A 22,455-nucleotide genomic window follows, 5' to 3' on the forward strand; every position below is an offset into this window, starting at 1 on the left:
AACTCAGTTTCGTTTCTTTTTATGGCTGAGTAATATTCCATTGTATATATGTGCCACATCTTCTTTATCCATTCATCTGTTGATGGACACTTAGGTTGCTTCCATGTCCTGGTTATTGTAAATAGAGCTGCAATGAACATTTTGGTACATGACTCTTTTTGAATTATGGTTTTCTCAGGGTATATGCCTGAGATATTGGGATTGCTGGGTCATTTTTAATGCTAGTTGCAACTTGCTAAACTGATTTCTCAACCCACAATTTGAAAAACACTGGTTTAGAATGCTGACTTTGGCATCAAAAAAACCCTCATTTAAATTGAGACTCTGACATCAGCTTCATAACATTAGGTGTTATTTAAACTTTCTGCCTTTTGGTTTTTTCATGGGGATGGTGGCACCCGTCTCATAGAATAGTTGTGAACATTACATAGTATGATGGATGCAGTGTGCAGTGCACATGGTATGTGCCCAATAAATGTGAGTTACTGATATTTAACATAAAACTCTGTAGTTTTGTCTGTAATGCTCAACACCAGGAAGAAAATAAATATAAGGCAATCAGAAATAGATATCAAGTTAAAATTTTTAACAATATTTTAAATAGAATCGCGTCTCAAAATCCATATGGTACCCAACTCAAATGGCAACAAGAAGTGGCTCCTCCTGCTGCCCTTCCTGCTGCTGGGCCCCAGAGGGACCCTGGGCGTTTCACACCCTCCTGTCCTCCCATTGTCCTTCCTGTCCATTAGTTGCTTCCATCCCAGCTCCCTCCAGGCCACTCACAGGGAACCTCTACAACAGGGGTAAACGAACTTGTTCTGTAAAGGGCTGGATAGAAAAAGTGTTAGGTTTTGCAGGGTATACAGTCCCTGTCACAACTACCCAACTCTTTTTAGTCTGAAAGCAGACACAGACAATACATAAACAAATGAGAGTGGCTGCATTCCAATAGAACCCTATTTACAAAAGCAGGTGGCAGCCAGATCATACCACAACTCTACCCCACAGACAGATGTTTCTCTTGCTAAATATTGAGCCCCACCTCCCATAACATGGCTCCTTCCATAACAGTCAGTCCCCTTCTTTGTCCTACCAAGGATCCCCTCCCAGGGAGGAGAGGAGGGAAGAGATGGACAGGGGGAAAGTGTCTAAGTCATGAAACAGACCTGGATGAACCCATCTCCAGTGTTTCTTAAGCAAGTACCACTAACCTGGTGCAGCTCAGAAAAGGGTGCATTTTCAAAGGGAAAAGTCCAAAGAAATAAGTCAGCTCAAACTGTGTTTGTCAAACCCTGTGTTTTTCGGGCCCTGGCTCAATGTGAAGCTTTGTCAGGCTAAGGCTCATTTCTGCTGTCTTGAGGGGAAAATGGTCTGTGATAAACAGCTTTCATTTTTTCTCATCCTGAAGTCAGCCTCGTGACAGATGCTCAGGAGTTGGCATCCAGATCTCTACTTCACTGGGCGGCAGTGACGGAGCATGTTTATGAAGGAATCCAACAACGGCTGCCTGAGCTTGAATGCAGCTGTTGCGAATCCATGCTGGAGAAAAAGAGAAGCAATTACCCTGTCCCAGGAAAAGGATGCTCTTTGTCAGACCCTTCAATTGAGATCCTAATAAAGCCCTTCCTCTAAGACTAAAGTGAGTAGCAGGATCACCTGCAGGGCTTGTTAAAACACAGAGCTGCTGATCCAGCCGGTTGGGAGTGAGGCCTGGAAATGTGCATTTCTAACAAGTTCCCAGGGGATGCCGGTGCTGCTGGTCTGGGGGCCACACTTTGAAAGCTACTGCTCTAGGATGTGACTATTTCAAATAAAAGTACTGTCATATACTATTACAGAAGCCCCATAATAAAATGTATGACTCTATAATATCTCTACATCTTCTAACATTTATATGTTAGACAAAAAAATGAAGAAATACGCTTTACTTTCGAAGAGCTCAAATTGTTGTCTCCATGACTCACCATCTCTATGGAGTTATAGGGGACTATTCCCATTTCATTGATGGGGAAGAACAAAACTATGAGTCAGCGTTCCAAAGTCACAGCACTTTACAGATTGTAAAAGCACATTCCTATCCATTATTCCACTTGATCATTGTAATAGTGATTCAGGTTAGACCAGGACAACCTTCTTATCTCAATTTTTAGATAATTAAAGTGAGACTCAGACAAGCTAATAATCAACCACAGGTCACACAGCTGCATGCATGGCAGACTGGAATGTAAATTATCTGAATCCTATCTTTATTCCACTGCATTAGTGCTATTTTATGGTTAGCTAGGAATTTTCATCTTTACTGGTAAAACCATGTCATATATAAAAATTGTGATTATCTTCCTCATAACTCTGAAAGATGTTAGAGAACAAGGGATAGACTTTTGACTTAATGAGATAGAAAAATTGAAGCTTTGTCATCCTGGTAAATTATCTGAAGGCAGCTGGCAATAGTGAAGGCCAGGGGCCCTCGCTCAGACTCAGTCCAACTGTCACTCAGCCCAACTCTGTCTCAGATGTGCTCAAACTGGACTGTGGGTCAGGATCACCTGGAGGCCTTTGTAAAACAGATTCCTGGACCCAAAGTCCACTGTTTCAGATTCAGCTAATCTGAGGTGGGGCCTGAAATTCTACTCAATGATGCTGCAACATATTTTGAGAACTACTGCTCTATCTTTTGGACCTTCAAGGAGAAAACGACATACAAGTGCAATTTTTTAACGAGAAGTTCCCTAATATTTCGTCTATTATTGCACCTGCTCTTTAAACTTCTAAAATGATCAGGAAATGCATTAAATAATTTTTTAAGAGCCAATAAGATAAGAACTTTGCCTAAAGGCGAAACCAAATTTTCTTTAAAGGAACTTAGTTATGTGGGAGGAATTTCTCAGCCTGTGAGCCCACCATCACCCTAAATGATTCTAGCCATCCATATTCCTTGAGCCAATGTGGGTAACAAGCTTAGCAGAATGGTTCTCAAAGGGTGGTCCCCAGAAAAGCAGTAACAGCGTCACCTGGATCTTATTAAAAATGTAAATTCTTGGGCCTCCCAGACCTACTGAATCAGAAACTGCGCTGAGGGTCCAGCAATCCACATTTTAACAAGTCCTCCAGGGGATCCTGATGCACACTTAAATTTGAGAACCACTAGTTTAGCACAACGTAAATAGTAAGCTCCTGGAGGGCAGGAGTCCTCCTCCTGTTCCTCATGGTATCTCCAACCCACAGCTCAAAACATACACTCAAACTTCTTGTTGAGTAAATGAATGCCTACATCTCTAAGAGAGAGAACTTTCAAACTACCACATAGTATCTCATGCAAAGAATTTCCTAATGTTTATTTTTGGGAGGTGCAGGAGAGGGGAGGAGAAGATCAGGAGGAGATAGGGATTTTTTTCCCGAAAGCCCTACTCTCTCCCTCTCTCTCACATCCTCTGATCTTATATCTCAGATGGAGTCATAACTCCAAACAGTAAAATATGTCTTCCTCATACTACCATCTCCAGCTACATCCCACAGGCCAGCCGAGTTTGAGGCCTAAGTTTAAGATTGCCCAGCCTGTGACGGCACTCGCGTTGGACAGTGGCTTTCTCCAGGTGCCCCAGACTCTGCTCCAGCTGCAAAAGCACCCTGCCTCTCTCTGCATATCTAACAATACTGTCAGAATTGATTAATGTTTCATGACCAAATGACTTGTGATTTGGGAAATCCAACAGACTCACTTGCACGTTTCTGCCTCTTCTCCGAGGAAGCCAACAACATCCACAAAATACTTTTTAAAATGGTTCTCGCTATATCCTCTATACGGGGAGGGTGTGGGTGAGAATCGCTTCATAAAGAGAGGATGTTCTGTATTTTAGCTATGGGGAGGAAAGCTGGGGATGAGTATGGGACCTTGGTAGCAGGCAGCTGCCCAGAGATGCCCTTCTTTATTTTTTTCTTTCTTTCCAAGTTTTCTGAAGGAGGCAATGGCTTTATTACACTGAACCAGAAAATACTGAGCAAAGTTATAATAAAAACAAACCGATTTATTGTTAGATCTTGATGTGGCCACTCCAAAGACCATGTTCAGTGACAGTGCTCAGAATGACAACAGTCATTATTATACTGACAAGGCAGATCTCATAATTTCTTATTTTCCCAAAAATGGCATTTGTGGATGTGAAAAAGATTGCCCTAGTTCATTTTTTAGTAAAAACATTTTAAATAAAGACATCGTCTCACACGCAGGGAAAACCTGTGATTAATATGCTACAACCTTCTCAAACAACAGGGTAAAAGACAATGCCTTTAGAAGGCACCTAGATGCAGACATTGTCTTTGCTGAGCTGGCTTGGTTTCCCCAAGGAGCTCCATCTTGTGTAAGGTGCAGACAAATTAGGGTAAAAAGACAGAGATGGAGCCCAAGTTAACTGGTGATATCTGCTGCTTCTGAGAAAGACTGCAGAATAGTGACTAGGAGGGTCAGCTATAGAGTTAGACTGAGGTTCAAATCTGTTGCTCATTGACTGTGTGACCTTGGGCAAGGCACTTCACCTTTCTGGTCACAGTTTTCTGATTTATAAGTGGGTGTAGTGAGTCCTATTGATGTCCCACGCAAAGCTCCTTACCAAACACTCTCCATCCACGAGTGTTGCCTTGCTCATCCTCCAGCTGCTATGAGCGCCGACTGCTATGTTAGTCTTCTAGGTTTGCCACGACAGAATGCCACAGACTGGGTGGCTTAAACAACCGAAATTTATTATCTCATAGTTCTGGAGGCTGGAAGTCCAAGATCAAGGTACTGGCAAATTTGGTTTCTCTTTGGCTTGCAAGTGGTTGGCCCTCTGTGCACTTGGGTCTCTCTTGTGCCCTAATCTCCCCCTCTTATAAGGACACTAGTCAGAATGGATTGGGGCCCTGCCCTAACAGCCTGATTTCAATCAACTTAGTCACCTCTTTAAAGACCCTATCTCCAAATACTGTCACATTCTGAGGTCCTGAGGGTTAGGGCTTCAACATATAAATTTTAGGAGAACACGTTCGGTCCATACCAACTGCTAACGGAGTACAGATGCCCCCTTCTCCAGACAACTGCTCTCAGATCAAAGAATTTCCTTATCAAAGAGGTTAGGTCTCATCTCCACCCCAGGTGAAGTTCTGGCCAATGACTAACTGACTCAAGGTGGAACCAACTCTGTGGTGTCATTCATGCCGCGAGCTACTATGGAGGCTAGTCTGCAGCTGGACCACATCCTTGCTCAGCAATTTCCGCTGCCCTGTGCAGACATACCCCCCACCCATCCCACCCCACCCAAAAGACACATATGCCAGAGTGACCATCTCAGCCTCTGCTTCTAAGCAACCCAACCAAAGACTTGGGGTGTAATAATAATAATACCTTAACTCATAGCTACAACATACAATTGTATAAAAGCTACGCGAGGCTATACAGTAAAGTAAACACCCCTTAAAGGAAAATAGCCAGATGCCAGCAAGATTACATTCTTTTATATTACACATTTAATCTTCAGACTTTCTAGAATACAATAGAGCCCATTCCCATGGATACTTCTAAAGGGAATCCTTTGTCAGCTATCAATTTTATCTCTGACAGCTAAATTTTTTAATCTCTTGAGGTCCAGTCTACCTGCCCTGCTTAAGGTCTTCTTAAAATGCTGTATATAGCATAGTGTCCTGAACATAGTAGGTGCTTAATAAATGACCATTATTATTACCTTAGCAGGTAGAAAATGTGAGTTTTCTTATAGCTGACAAGAGTGCAGGTGGAGAAAATAGGATCCCTTCCGCCAGAAATAAGTGGTGAGCTTTGGCCTTACTCCAGAAAAGGGATGCAGAAGGAGGGTGGGAGATTCAGAGCCAGCGAGACGGTGGATGGTCATGTGCTCTGTGAGATGCCGAGCTTATCAAACACATGTACAGGTGAGAAAGCTGGGTTTGCTCTCTGAACCCGTAAGTGCCATGTGGAGGCCACCGGCCTCCATGCATGAGCCACAAGCAGAGGGGAGCCTGCATAGTGATTACGAGGAGAGCTCTAGACAAGCTGTGGTTTGAGCCAAGCTTCCCAAATCTCCCAGGGATGGGGTCTAAGCTGACATCTAGGGTACATCATTATTGGTGTGTAAAAGCAGTATTTATACAAAAAGGGCCAACTGCAGAGCTAGAGAAAACACTCCTTGGGCAGAGGCAGTTGGACTCCACCGTGTAGAAAAGGATCATTCCTAAACCCCAGGCTTCTGTCCTCCTGGGAGCTAATAAAGGTACCACAGTCTCTCACCTCTAGACATATCTTCCCCTACACCATTAGAAGGAAAGAACTGACCCTGAAACTTTGCTGTTTTGGAAAAGGTATTTTGTCAATTTCTAAACTTGAACTTACATTGGATTTTATTTTTCCTTTTCAATTTTTAAAAGCCATCTCTCCCCCCACAGTGAACCATGAGATGGTTTATCAGGGTTATGTAGTGACTCGTCAGCTGGGCCTAGAATACCCTTCCCATTGGCAGCCACTAAGATTGCTCACTGGAGCTTGGAAGTCATAGGGGAGAAGGGTGCACCCTAAGACCAGTGATGGCTACTTCCCACGGTGAGTCATCCATTCTGCGGGTACCAGAGGCCCCTGCTGGAGGTCCTGGGGAAGCCGTTACTCCATATGCAAAAGGGCTGCTGCATCTCTATTTCATTACAGAGCCCCCTTCTGGGCCCATGGGAAGCAACTGTAATTTTCAGTCACTATTTAGTAGGGCTGGAGGCTTACAGCAGCATATTTGCTAAGGAGTATTTTGAACTAATGTTCAATCCAGGGAAGCATGTAGACAGCCCCTGGTGAAACGAGCACTCCAGAGTTCAACGGAGAAATGAACACTCAGCTCTGTGACTACCTCCAGTCTCACCCAGTCTGTCACAAATCTTGCCTAAAACACTTACCATGTCACTCTTCCCCACCAAGGACTCCCTCACTGCCAATAAAATTGATTACAAAATCTTCAGCTTGGCAGCCAAGGTCTTTTATCATCTGGTTGCAACCTGCTTTCCCAGAACTGCCTTCTACTGATGGATGTGGTAGCTCTCAGTTAAAGGTGGGCACCAAAAGGGATTCTGGGGGCTTCCCTGGTGACGCAGTGGTTGAGAGTCCGCCTGCCGATGCAGGGGACGCGGGTTCGTGCCCCGGTCCGGGAAGATCCCACATGCCGCGGAGCGGCTGGGCCCGTGAGCCATGGCCACTGAGCCTGCGCGTCCGGAGCCTGTGCTCCGCAACGGGAGAGGCCACAACAGTGAGAGGACCGCGTACCGCAAAAAAAAAAAAAAAATTAAAAATAAAAAGGGATTCTGATTGGGTGGCCCTGGGCTAGGTCTAGGCAGCTTCATTTTTCTGGTGCTTTCCAGATGGTTCTCATATGTACCTTTAGATCAGGACCTTGGCTTTTGTAACCTGGACTCTACATTTTCCCCTGAACTTGCTCTTGCTTTCCAACTTCTGTACTTTTAAGAGTGCTCTCTCCTCCTAGAATTGTCTTGTCCAATATGGTACCCATTAGACACATGTGGCTATTTAAATTACAATTAATTAAGAGGAAACAAAATGACAAATTCAGTTCCTTATTCACACTGGCCACATCTCAAGTGCTTGAAAGCCTCCTGTGACAAGATTATAGAACATTTCCATCCTCATAAGACATCCACAGGACGGCGCTGTTCTAGAGGTTCCTCCACTGCTGGGCGGCAGCCTCCAGTGGAATTTGGCCAGATTGCTTTGAAGCAATAGGATGTGGGTCCCTTCACCTCTCGGACCTTCCATCCCTCCCCTGACCAGCATACCTTCCACCACCACCAACCCCACCCTGCGAAAGGGAAGGTGGAACCACAGGCCCCCGAGGGCCTCCAGCTCTCACAGTCCTGGGCTCAGCAGGGCCAGGCAATGGCTCCATCCCATCTAGCTTCAGCCTCCTTCACCTGCCCTTGGAACCATGTCAGACCGAGCCTTCTCATCTGTGCCAACCTTCTTTTACACAGTGTCTACAAGTGGGGCTTTAATTGATGTCCAGCCCCCACCCTTCACCCCAGAGAAAGGCAGCTCATGGACCTCCCAGCTCCCCACAGCAGACACTGTCTTTCACGGCACAGCAGGCATTAAGTCCACTTTACTAATTATATCACTAACTCTAAGTGGAACTAAATCTCAAATACAAACAATACATTTATATTCCTGGGGGCAGATGTGCAGCAGTTGCTTGGTTTTATATCTTTTTGATGCTTTCTTCTCTCACACAATAAGCTATAGGTTAGTACCAGTACCATGACCTTTTCTAAAATAAACCCTCAAAACTAAGGCTAAAATTAGCCATGTTCATTAGCTTAGCCTGCAGCATCACACATGAGGCTGTGAAAAGAAATAATTTTCTTAGGCAAAATACATATTCATGACCCTTCCTGCATGGAGGGCTAAATTAAGTACAGTACAGTGCCATGTATAAATATATACAACATCAGGTTCTGCTGTAAGTTTTTCTTCGAGAGACACCGCTCTATATGATCAAGTGCACCAAAGGGGCTCGCCCCCTACACACACACACACACACACACACACACACAACAGAAAGAAGCTCCATGATGCATTTGGAAGTAGGTCTCCCTCAAGCTCTCAAGTCTATGCTTTTTTTTACATATAATAGATCTTTATTGGAGTATAATTGCTTCACAATACTGTGTTAGTTTCTGTTGCACAACAAAGCGAATCAGCCATACGCATACACATGTCCCCATATCCCCTCCCTCTTGAGCCTCCCTCCCACCCTCCCTATCCCACCCCTCTAGGTGGGCACAAAGCACCGAGCTGATCTCCCTGTGCTATGCTGCTGCTTCCCACTAGCCAACATTTTTACGTTCGGTAGTGTATATATGTCGATGCTACTCTCACTCTGCCCCAGCTTCCCCCTTCCACCCCATGTCCTCAAGTCCATTCTCTATATATCTACCTCTTTATTCCTAACATGCAATTAGGTTCATCTGTACCATTTTTTTCTTTTTTTAAGATTCCATACATATGCGTTAGCATACAGTATTTGTTTTTCTCTTTCTGACTTACTTCACTCAGTATGACAGAGCACCTCACTACAAATAACTCAACTTCATTTCTCTTTATGGCTGAGTAATATTCCACTGTATATATGTGCCACATCTTCTTTATCCATTCATCTGTCAATGGACATTTAGGTTGGTTCCATGTCCTGGCTACTGTAAACGGTACTGCAATGAACATTGTGGTACATGTCTCTTTTTGAATTATAGTTTTCTCAGGGTATATGCCCAGTAGTGGAATTGCTGGGTTATATGGTAGTTTTATTTTTAGTTTTTTAAGGAACCTCCATACTGTTTTCCATAGTGGTTGTATCAATTTACATTCCCACCAAGAGTGCAGGAGGGTTCCCTTTTCATCACACCCTTTCCAGCATTTACTGTTTCTAGATTTTTTGATGATGGTCATTCTGACTGGCGTGAGGTGATACCTCATTATAGTTTTGATTTGCATTTCTCTAACAATTAATGATGTTGAGCATCTTTTCATGTGCCTCTTGGCCATCTGTATGTCTTCCTTGGTGAAATGTCTATTTAGGTCTTCCGCCCATTTTTAACTGGATTGTTTGTTTTTTGTGGTTTATGTCAAAGAATGTTTTTCCTATGCTTTCCTCTAAGAGTTTTATAGTGTCTGGTCTTACATTTAAGCCTTTAATCCATTTGGAGTTTATTTTTGTGTATGGTGTTAGATAGTGTTCTAATTTCTATGTGCCAAAATGATTCTCTGAAATATTTTTTCTGGTTTGGAGAGCAAAAGCCAAAATAAGTAGGTAAAGTCTGTCTTTTCTCCAGAAATGAATATAGGCCAGGAAATCCACTCTCTCAAAGGGAAATATAGGGAGATTGAGCAGACACTGAAAAAGGTGTTATGTATGGCTGGATACTGTGTTTTTGGCAGAAGACATCAAGTTCTGTGACTTTAGGCAACTGGCTTAAGCTCCCTGAGTCTTGGGTGTCTCATCTGTAATATGCAGACAGTAATAACTCACCAGTCTAAGAGCAGGAGCCTGAACTAGATGATTCCAGCTTGTTTTCCTGCTCTAAGCTTTGCAAAAGTATGACATGGAGTAACAGACCAGACCAGTGTGTATATGAATCATGTGGGGAACTTGATGAAACGTGGATTCTGATTGGCAGGTCTGTGTGGGGCCTGAGAGTCCGCATTGCTGACATGGTCCTCAAACCACACTTTGAGGAGCCACCAAATATTTGTCAAGTAGCGAGATGACATCTAAGACTTTCACGAAGCTGAAGAATTTAAAGTGCTGTCAAAATGAAGCCTCTGCCTTTTCTCTGATTTTCCTTTGGCAGTGTTTCCTCATTAACAAGAGGCTTGGGTACCTCAGAATGCATTTAGCGATTGGTTTATTGGCAGAAAGAACACCTTGTGAGCCAAATAGGATTTCTCCTCTGATGAAATCCTGGAGTTATAATTTCTCTTTTCCACCTCATTTCTCCTGGAAAATATTTGTTTCCCACTGTCAGCATCCCTCTGTTAACTGTCCAGCTGTAGGTAGTCAGGAAACTGCCAGAATATATCTGCTTGTGCTAAGATGCTATGAGCTTCCCAATGTGAACAGGCAAACTGAATATGGCAACATGGGCCAATGATCACAAAACACAAGGGAAATCTACTGCATTGATACTGTGGACATGTCTTCATTTAAATGTTTTTAATTAAAGGAAGTGCATATCATACACATCGGTTTAGAAAAATCTTCATGGTCCTACTCAGGAAAAGCTTCTATCACAACGCTGGATTTTCCTGCATGACTCGGTACTTCCTGTTGAATGTGATGTGGTCTTGGAGAGCAAGGTAAACTCAAGCTTAAAAGGAACTCTTTCCTGGCCTGTAAAATCTAGAAAAGCTTCCATTTACATGTCCCCAAGGATTATAAGTAATAATAATAATTACTTCCCTTTGTATGACCCTCCATGATTCACAAACTGATTTCAAATATATTCTCTCACCTAAGGCTCCCTTACTTCATGGTGTGAGATGGGTGGTGTTATCCTCTCGTGTCCACACAAGGAACATAAATGTTAGGGTTCCTTGACATCTTCAACTTAGTTTGAAAGAGACAGACCCCAAATCATGTCTTCAAATTCTAGATCTAGTGCTCATTTGTGTCAAATCATATTGATTACATAATTCTGCTTGGCTACTCTCTGAAGGTAACCACTCAATTTGGTCACATACTCACAAATGCAACCACATCTGCAGAATGTGACATTAAAAGTTCATTGCAAGCTCTACCTCTTTTCCACATGCCAGCTTTCCCCTCTTCTCAACCACTATCCATGCCACACACATGCCACTAACTACTACAGAGCAACTTCAAATAATGTCTAGAACCCTGGCCAGAGGTTAAAATGTAACTTTTTAAAACATGAAGTCACTAGAAAGAGCCTTTGATAAAAATTACTTACATTAGTTATCTATTATTGGGTAACAAATTACCCCCAAACCATGGCTTAAAACAACAAAAAATGTTTATTTTCTCCACATTTTCTGTGGGTCAGGAATTCAGCAGTGTCTTGGTCAGGAGGTCCTGGCTCCGGGATTGTCATAAGGTTTTGGTTAAGAAGTCATCTGGGGCGATAGTCATCTGCAGGCTTAATGCGGACAGGAAGATCCAACCTTAAGCTCACCCATGTGGCTCCTAGCAGGAAACCTCAGTTCCCGGCACACGGACACCCCCCCCCCCACTGAGGGCAGCTTGAGTGTCCCTGCAACATGGCAGCTGACTTCCCCCAGAGGGAGTGACCCTAAAGAGCAAGGCAGAAGCTGCGCTATCTTTGCCACCTAGCCTTGGAAGACACACTCTGCAATTTCTACACCATCCTATTTGTGTCACGGGTCAGCCAATTTAATGTGTGTGCGGGGAACCATACAAGGGCATGAATCACTGAGGGCCATCTTAGAGGCTGGCCACAAAAAATAACCTAAAAGTTTAGCTTTTCCTTCATTTTTTTTTGAGAAAATATTCATTTTATCTTCATGTATAAATAGTTGGGTTGTTATATTGATGTTACGTAATGAATCAGTGACAGAGTTTACACTAGAACTTTCTCCCAATATCCAAGTTGGTGAAACCTCTACCTTTAAAAGACTGTAAATAGAAAAACATATATGTAACAAGATTTGGTTCATAATTAGGACAAATATGGACTTGAACAGTTAGATCCTATTGAAATTTCACATGATTACCCAAGTGGTCAAAATCATATTTAGGGGAGTAGGTATATAATTATTTTCAGCATCACATCATATTGCTAGAACACTAAGTATTCACATAACTATGGGGAGAAAATAACACAAAACTAAGATATACCATAACCTACATGAAAGTGAACATGGACTAATTAAACAGAGAAATGTCCAGAACAAGGGACGCTGATCAGGGACATTTAATGTGATCTGTATTAGTCACAGTTTTCCAGGGAAACAGAACCAATAAGATATGTATGTGTGTGTGTGTCTGTGTGTGTGTGTGTGTGTGTGTGTGTGTGTGTGTGTGTGTGGAGAGAGAGAGAGAGGAGGGGATTGGAGAGACACAGAGAGAAGCAGAGAGACGGAGAGAGACAGAGACAGAGACATATTTATTTTAAGTAATTGGTTCTTGCAATTCTAGGGGCTGGCAAATCCAAAATCTGCAGGGCAGGTCAGCAGGCAGGAGACCCAGGCAAGAGTTAATATTGCAGTCTTGAGTCTAAAGGCTGTCTGGAGATAGAATTCCTTCCTCCTTGGGAGGCCTCAGTCTTTTCTCTTAAGTCCTTAGACTGGCTGGATGAGGCTTGCCCATACTAACGAGGGTGATCTGCTTTTACTCAAAGTCTACTGATGATTTAACATTGATCACATATGAAAAAATACTGTCACAGCCAATATCTAGACAGGTGTTATACCAAGCATCTGTGCACCACAGCTTAGCCAAGCTGATACATAGAATTAACCATCACAGGATCTAATATGAGTATTCTTTTCCAATTTGGATCAGACAGAGAGGGTGAATGAAGTTGGCAAAGAGAACTCAGATCTCCCACTCAGGCTGCAAAAGTCCCAGAGAGTGGGATTCCAGGCTACTTCCAGTACTGAGGGACATCTGAACACCTAAATGCTGACTTGGGGACCAGTCAATCCAATTCTTAGGTTGGATTCCCCAGAAACAGATGAGGGTTTTCGTCAAAGTTTTTTGTTAGAAAGGTTCCCAGGAGAAATTGGCAGGGGTGGGAAGGTGGTCAGGGAGGAGCAGGAGGCCACATAAAGGGGCAGGATGGAGCAGAGTCCCACGAAAGGTGACCGTGGCTCAATCCCATAGAGTTCAAGAGACAACTGAGACAACCAGCGGGAGGCACTGGAGTGTTTATACGCTTGCACACAGTAGCCGCTTTAAAAATGCTGCCTCCGGGGAACTGGGGGGTGGGAGCGGGATGTGGATTCCCAGACACTCTGGCTCTCATTGAGCAGCTTGGGGAAATGCAAGAGAGTTTTGCAGGGCTTTGGGAACAACAAGTAGACATGAGAATCTAAATTCACACTCCTCATGTGCTGTAGGATTTCCTAAGATATTAACACTAAATTGGTGTGGAGCAAATAGACAAGATGCCTGCCAGAAAAAAAAAAAACAACTCTGAAGGGATATTTCTACAATCTGACGTTTAGTGTTTGCTTGGAGAAAAATCCCCACTGAAGATAAACCCTCAATCCAAAATTACTTGCATGTTCCAAACAATGTTGCAATGAACATATAATTTTGCAAACTTGTAGGGGTATTTCGAGAGGATAAACTATTACACATGAAAATGCTGGGTAAAGAGCATTCCAGTAAGATAGAATCCTTCCAGACATGTGCATGGTTTGCTCTCTCATTTAATTTAAGTCTCTATAAAATGCTACCTCCTGAACAAAAGAATAAACAAGCAATATAAGGAATAAACATAAAGCAAATACTTACAAAACTATTATCTAGGTGGAGGCGTGACTGCTGGGCTTGGCGCTGCCACAGCGCAGCCAGCTCGACCTTGAGCACACAGTTCTGCATTTCCAGCTGCTGCATGACAGAGAGGTTGTTGAGGCCCTGCAGTTGCTCCTTCTAGTTAGTGTGGAAGAACTTGTACTGTTAGGTGTGCACCACTGCCTGACTCAGGTCCAGCACATCGAATGCCGGGGACAGGTGGTAGGCCAGGCCCAGGCAGAGCTAGGAGGCCGAGAAGCAGGCAGCAAAGGAGGCCACATTGCAGCAGGACAGTGACTGCGAGTGGAAGCTACTCATGCCGTAGGCCCCAGAGAGGTCCAAGGACAGGCGCAAGCTGTTTCTGAACACCTTGCGATAGGAGGAGATAGCGCACAGGTAGTCCTCAGAGCTGAAGCTCGTGATGGCCGGACCAGGGCAGGGAGAGCGTTGTGGCTGCGAGAGGAGAGTTAACTCAAGAATGGTATCTACATCAATCTGCGAGATCTCTCCCAGATATCTCCATCTCAACACTAAGACCCAGCTCCACTCAATGACCAGCAAGCTCCAGTGCTGGATACCCCATGCCAAACAATTAGCAAGACAGGAACACAACCCCATTCATTAGCAGAGACGTTGCCTAAAATCATAATAAGGTCACAGACACCCCAAAACACACCACCAGACACAATCCAGCCCACCAGAAAAACAAGATCCAGCCTCATCCACCAGATCACAGGCACTAGTCTCCTCTATCAGGAAGCCTACAAAACCCACTGAACCAACCTTAACCACTGGGGGCAGACACTAAAAACAATGGGAACTACAACCAGTAGCCTGCAAAAACGAGAACCCAAACACAGTAAGTTAAGCAAAATGAAAAGACAGAGAAACACACAGCAGATGAAGGACCAAGGTAAAAACCCACCAGACCAAACAATTGAACAGGAAATAGGCACTCTACCTGAAAAAGAATTCAGAGTGATGATAGTAAAGATGATCCAAAATCTTGGAAATAGAATGGAGAAAATACAAGAAACGTTTAACAAGGATTTAGAAGAACTAAAGAGCAAATAAACAATGATGAACAACACAATAACTGAAATTAAAAATTGTCTAGAAGGGATCAGTAGCAAAATAACTGAGGCAGAAGAACGGATAAGTGACCTGGAAGATAAAATAGTGAAAATAACTACTGCAGAGCAGAATAAAGAAAAAAGAATGAAAAGAATTGAGGACAGTCTCAGAGACCTCTGGGACAACATTAAATGCACCAACATTCGAATTATAGGGGTCCCAGAAGAAGAACAGAAAAAGAAAGGGACGGAGAAAATATTTGAAGAGATTATAGTTGAAAACTTCCCTAATATGGGAAAGGAAATAGTTAATCAAGTTCAGGAAGCAAAGAAAATCCCACACAGGATAAATCCAAGGAGAAACATGCCAAATACATATTAATAAAACTATCAAAATTAATACAAAGAAAAAATATTAAAAGCAGCAAGGAAAAAGCAACAAATAACATAGAAGGGAATTCCCATAAGATTAACAGCTGATCTTACGACAGAAACTCTGCAAACCAGATGGGACTGGCAGGACATATTAAAAGTGCTGAGAGGGAAAAACCTACCAGATTACTCTACCCAGCAAGGATATCTTTCAGATTCAACAGGGAAATTAAAATCCTTACAGACAAGCAAAAGCTAAGAGAATGCAGCACCACCAAACCAGCTTTACAACAAATGGTCAAGGAACTTCTCTAGGCAGGAAACACAAGAGAAGGAAAAGACCTACAATAACAAACACAGACCAATTAAGAAATGGTAATAGGAACATACATATCAATCATTACCTTGAAAGTAGATGGATAAAATGCTCCAACCAAAACACACAGTGGCTGAATGGATACAAAAACAAGCCCTGTATATATGCTGTCTACAAGAGACCCACTTCAGACCTAGGGACACATACAGACTGAAAGTGAGAGGATGGAAAAATATATTCTATGCAAATAGAAATCAGAAGAAAGCTGGAGTAGCAATTCTCATATCAGAAAAAATAGATGTTAAATAAAGACTATACAATAGACAAAGAAGGGCACTACATAATGAACAAGGGGTCAGTCCAAGAAGACATAACAATTATAAATATTTATGGAGCCAACATAGGAGCACCTCAATTCATAAGGCACATACTAACAGCCATAAAAGGGGAAATCGACAGTAACACAATCATAGTAGGGGACTTTAACACCCCACTTTCACCAATGGACAGATCATCCAAAATGAAAATAAATAAGAAAACACAAGATTTAAATGATACATTAAACAAAATGGACTTAATTGATACACATAGGACATTCCATCCAAAAACAACAGAATACACTTTCTTCTCAAGTGCTCATGGAACATTCTCCAGGATAGATCATATATTAGGTCACAAATCTAGCCTTGGTAAATTTAAGAAAATTGAAATCGTATCAAGTCTCTTTTCCGACCACAATGCTATGAGACTAGATATCAATTACAGGAAAAAATCTGTAAAAAATACAAACACATTAATAACCAAGAGATCACTGAAGAAATCAAAGAGGAAATCAAAAAATAGCTAGAAACAAATGACAATGAAAATACAACAACCCCAAACCTATGGGATGCAGCAAAAGCAGTTCTAAGAGGGAAGTTTATAGCAACACAATGCTACCTTAAGCAACAAGAAACAACTCAAATAAGCAACCTAACCTTACACCTTAAGCAATTAGAGAAAGAAGAACAAAAAAATCCCAAAGTTAGCAGAAGGAAAGATATCATAAAGATCAGATTAGAAATAAATGGAAAAGAAATGAAGGAAACGATAGCAAAGATCAATAAAACTAAAAGCTGATTCTTTGAGAAGATAAAAAAATTGATAAACCATTAGCCAGACTCATGAAGAAAAAAAGGGAGAAGATGCAAATCAATAGAATTAGAAATGAAAAAGGAGAAGTAACAACTGACACTGCAGAAATACAAAGGATCAATAAAGATTACTACAAGCAACGATATGCAAATAAAATGGACAACCTAGAAGAAATGGACAAATTCTTAGAAAAGTACAACCTTCAGAGACTGAACCAGGAAGAAATAGAAAATATGACAGGAAACCAAGGATTCTTCAATATACGCAAATCAATCAACCTGATACACCATATTAACAAAGTGAAGAATAAAACCATATGATCATCTCAAGAGATGCAGAAAAAGCTTTCGACACGACTCAACCCCCATTTATGACAAAAACCCTGCAGAAAGTAGGCATAGAGGGACCTTAGCTCAACATAATAAAGGCCATATATGACAAACCCACAGCCAACATCATCCTCAATGGTTAAAAACTGAAACCGTTTCCAATAAGATCAGGAACAAGACAAGGTTGCCCACTCTCACCACTATTATTCAACATTGTTTTGGAATTCTAGCCACAGCAATCAGAGAAGAAAAAGAAATAAATGGAATCCAGATTGGAAAAGAAGAATTAAAGCTGTCACTGTTTGCAGATGACATGGTACTATACATAGAGAATCCTAAGATGCTACAAGAAAACTACAGAGCTAATCAATGAATTTGGTAAAGTAGCAGGATATAAAACTAATGCACAGAAATCTCTTGCATTCCTATACACTAATGATGCAATATCTGAAAGTGAAATTAAGAAAACACTCCCATTTATCATTGCAACAAAAAGAATAAAATACCTAGGAATAAACCTACCTAAGGAGACAAAAGACCTGTATGCAGAAAACTATAAGACACTGATGAAAGAAATAAAAGATGATACATATACATGGAGAGGTATACCATGTTCTTGAATTGGAAGAATCAACATTGTGAAAATGACTCTACTACCCAAAGCAATCTACAGATTCAATGCAATCCCTATCAAACTACAACAGGCATTGTTCACAGAACTAGAACAAAAAATTTCACAATTTGCATGGAAACACAAAAGACCCCAAATAGCCAATGCAATCTTGAGAAAGAAAAATGGAGCTGAAGGTATCAGTCTCCCTGACTTCAGACTATATGACAAAGCTACAGTAATCAAGACAGTATTGTACTGGCACAAAAACAGAAATATACATCAATGGAACAGGTTAGAAAGCCCACAGATCAACCCACGCACATATGGTCACCTTATCTTTGATAAAGGAGGCAAGAATGTACAGTGGAGAAAACACAGCCTCTTCAATAAGTGGTGCTGGGGAAACTGGACAGCTACATGTAAAAGAATGAAATTAGAACACTCCCTAACACCATACACAAAAATAAACTCAAAATGTGTTAAAGACCTAAATGTAAGGCCAGACACTATAAAACTTTTAGAGGAAAACATAGGCAGAACACTCTATGACATAAATCACAGCAAGATCCTTTTTGACCCACCTCCTAGAGAAATGGAAATAAAAACAAAAATAAACAAATGGGACCTAATGATACTTAAAAGGCTTTGCACAGCAAAGGAAAGAATAAACAGGACGAAAGGACAACACTCAAAATGGGCAATAATATTGCAAAAGAAGCAACTGACAAAGGATCAATCCCCAAAATTTACAAGCAGCTCATGTAGCTCAATATCAAAAAAACAAACAACCCAATCCAAAATTAGGCAGAAGAGCTAAATAGACATTTCTCCAAAGAAGATATACAGATTGCCAACAAACACATGAAAGGATGGTCAACATCACTAATCATTAGAGATATGCAAATCAAAACTACAATGAGGTATCACCTCACACCAGTCAGAATGGCCATCATCAAAAAGTCTACAAACAGTAAGTGCTGGAGAGGGTGTAGAGAAAAGGGAACTCTCTTGCACTGTTGGTGGGAATGTAAACTGAGACAGCCACTATGGAGAACAGTATGGAGGTTTCTTAAAAAACTAAAAATAGAACTACCATACAACACAGAAATCCCACTACTTGGCATATACCCTGAGGAAACCGTAATTCAAAAAGAGTCACGTACCACAATGTTCATTGCCACACTATTTACAATAGCCAAGACATGGAAGCAACCTAAGTGTCCATCTGCAGATGAATGGATAAAGATGTGGCACATATATACAATGGAATATTACTCAGCCATAAAAAGAAATGAAACTGAGTTATTTGTAGTGAGGTGGATGGACCTGGAGTCTGTCATACAGAGTGAAGTAAGTCAGAAGGAGAAAAACAAATACCGTATGCTAACACATATATATGGAATCTAAGAAAAAAAAATGTCATGAAGAGATTAGTGGTAGGACGGGAATAAAACACAGACCTACTAGAGCATGGACTTGAGGACATGGGGAGGGGGAAGGGTAAGCTGTGACGAAGTGAGAGAGTGGCAGGGACATATATGCACTACCAAATGTAAATTAGATAGCTAGTGGGAAGCTGCCGCATAGCACAGGGAGATCACCTCTGTGCTTTGTGACCATGAGAGGGGTGGGATAGGGAGGGGGGGTAGGGACGTGGATGGACCTGGAGTCTGTCATACAGAGTGAAGTAAGTCAGAAGGAGAAAAACAAATACTGTATGCTAACACATATATATGGAATCTAAAAAAAAAGAAAAGAAAAGAAAAAAGGTTCTGAAGAAACTAGGGGCAGGACAGGAATAAAGATGCAGACGTAAAGAATGGACTTGAGGTCACGGGGGGGGGAATGGTAAGCTGGTACAAAGTGAGAGAGTGGCATTGACCTATATACACTACCAAATGTAAAATAGATAGCTAGTGGGAAGCAGTCACATAGCATCAGCTCCGTGCTTTGTGACCACCTAGAGGGGTGGGATAGGGAGGGTGGGAGGGAGAGGCAAGAGGGAGGCGATATAGGGATGTATGTATATGTACAGCTGATTCACTTTGTTATACAGCAGAAACTAATACAACATTGTAAAGCAATTGTACTCCAATAAAGATGTTTAATAAAAAGAAAGAATTGTGTCTACTTCTACACTGAATTTTTAAATAAATGTTTTATTGAGATGTAAAAAAAAAAGTACTATCTAGGTCAAGAAATTTAGAATTAATCAGTGCCCCAGAAATACCACTCACATTCATATATTCCATATCCCTTCCTGGTTATAACCCTGCTCTTCAGTTTAGAAATAACCAAATATTTTTACTTTTATGATAATCACTTCCTTGATTTCCTTTAGTTTCTAAACTTTACATAATTCTTAAATGATATAGTCTGATGTATCTGGTTTTGATGGTTATGAAAAAAGAATTATACTTCAGGGATTCTCTTGGTTTGTGCTCCTTTTATGTTTACAAGATTTATCTGTGTTGTCACAAACAGTTGAAGTTTGTTTACTTTTATTGTTGTATAGGATCCTATTGTACCAATATACAACATTTGTTATACTATTAATAAACATTTGCATTGCTTCTAGTTTGAGGCTATTACAGCATTCTTCTGAATGTCCCGGTGTACACATGCCTATGGATTTCCAAGGAATAGCCCAGGAATGAAATTTCTGAGCCATACAGTGTGCACTTTTTCATCTTTATTAGATGATGCAGAGCTATTTTTCAAAGAAGAAGCACCAGTTGACACTCCAGTAATGGAAGTGTTATTTGTCCTTGCAGTTTCACATCCTTGAGAACACTTGGTATTGTCAAACTTTAAATTTTTGTCCATCTGAGTAGTATGTAGTGGTATCTCAGAGTGGATTTGAGTTTTCATTTCCTGATTTACTCTGTATGGAATTGTAAGTTGGAAGTTATTTTCTTTCAGCACACTGAAGATGCCAATGACTTATGCTTTCCTTTATTGCTATTAAGTCAGCATTTAGTTAACTGTCACTCCCTTGAAGATAATTCCTTTTTATTTCCCTCTGGACTCTGAATATCTGAACCTTAGGTTGTCTGAGGTTTTAATATAATGTATCAAGCTGTAGATTTCTTTTTGTTTTCCTACTTGGCATTGGTGTGTCTCTTGAATCTATTGAATGATTTCTATCATCAGTTCTGGAAAATTCTCACCTATTATCCTTGTTTACGTTTCTTTCTGAAACTCCATTTAAATGATTTGAGATCTCACTGTATCCTCCATGTCTTTCACCCTTTCTTCTGTAATTTCCATGTTTTGTCTCTCCATGTTATAATGTCTCCAACTTCTCTTTCCATTCTTTAATTTCTGCGTTAGTTGTGTCTAATCTACTATTAAACTCATTCATTGAGTTCTTAATCTCAGTGTATTGTAGTTTTCATTTTTAAAAGTTCTATTTGGTTCCTGTTCCAAACGGCTATATGGTGTTTATAGTTTTTTATTTTAACATCTTTATTGGAGTATAATTGCTTTACAATGGTGTGTTAGTTTCTGCTTTACAACAAAGTGAATCAGTTATACATATACATATGTTCCCATATCTCTTCCCTCTTAAAAACAACAACATAACAACACGGCACGGGCCATGTAATGGACGTGACAACATGAACTTGAAGAATCGAGGACCCCGATTAGGACAAGAATCCTGGCCAGAAGGTAACCGCCTCTGTGGCTGGCCCAAACCATGACCTCCCTGAGCTGCAGTGTGCCCGTGTATGAAACACGGCAGCTGAAAGCACTGAGTGCCGAACCACGACCTCTTTGAGCCTCAGTTTCCTCACCTGTAAAATGGGCACAGCAGCACTTCTGGGTGTCAAATGAAGCACAACGGGCAGAAGCACTCCGTGCCATGGAGGGTGTTACACAAAAGGTGGATGAATGAGAAAGGCCGCTCTGCCTCTGGACCGCCAGCCACCGCCTCCCCGCAAACGGTCATCAGGCCCTGAGTCACCACCAGGCCACTATGCTGGGCACCACGGATTCAAAGACAAATAAGCCAAGGTCCCTCAGCCTGCAGAGCAGCTGGGCTAGGCCAGGGATCCCTATGGTTTGGAGAGGGAAGGGCTGCCGCCTTCTCCTTGGGCAGGAAACTCAGTATCCAGAAAAGTCTTATCATAAAGCATCAATCTGGAGGGGGAAGGGTAAGCTGGCACGAAGTGAGAGAGTGGCGTGGACTTACATACACTACCAGATGTGGAATAGCTAGCTAGTGGGAAGCAGCCGCATAGCACAGGGAGATCAGCTCAATGCATATGGTAGTTCTCTTTGTAGTTTTTTAAGGAACCTCCATACTGTTCTCCATAGTGGCTAGAACAATTTACATTCCCACCAACAGTGCAAGAAGGTTCCCTTTTCTCCACATCCTCTTCAGCATTTATTGTTTCTGGATTTTTTGATGATGGCTGGTGTGAGATGATATCTCATTGTAGTTTTGATTTGCATTTCTCTAATGATTAATGATGTTGAGCATTCTTTCATGTGTTTGTTGGCAATCTGTATACCTTCTTTGGAGAAATGTCTATTTAGGTTTTCTGCCCATTTTTGGATTGGGTTGTTTGTTTTTTTGTTATTG

General features: G+C 41.6%; 1 protein-coding gene across 1 annotated transcript in view; it reads right to left on the reverse strand.

The window, feature by feature from the left end:
* NEK11 (NIMA related kinase 11) overlaps window positions 1-22,455 on the reverse strand; it is a 263,068-nt gene that overhangs the window by 89,857 nt on the left and 150,756 nt on the right. Inside the window, 2 exon segments of the mRNA XM_024115178.3 lie at window positions 14,031-14,168; window positions 14,310-14,483. Coding sequence (XP_023970946.1) covers window positions 14,031-14,168; window positions 14,310-14,483 — 312 coding nt within the window.

The sequence above is a fragment of the Physeter macrocephalus genome, chromosome 1 (assembly GCF_002837175.3).
Source record: "Physeter macrocephalus isolate SW-GA chromosome 1, ASM283717v5, whole genome shotgun sequence".
Lineage (NCBI taxonomy): Eukaryota > Metazoa > Chordata > Mammalia > Artiodactyla > Physeteridae > Physeter > Physeter macrocephalus.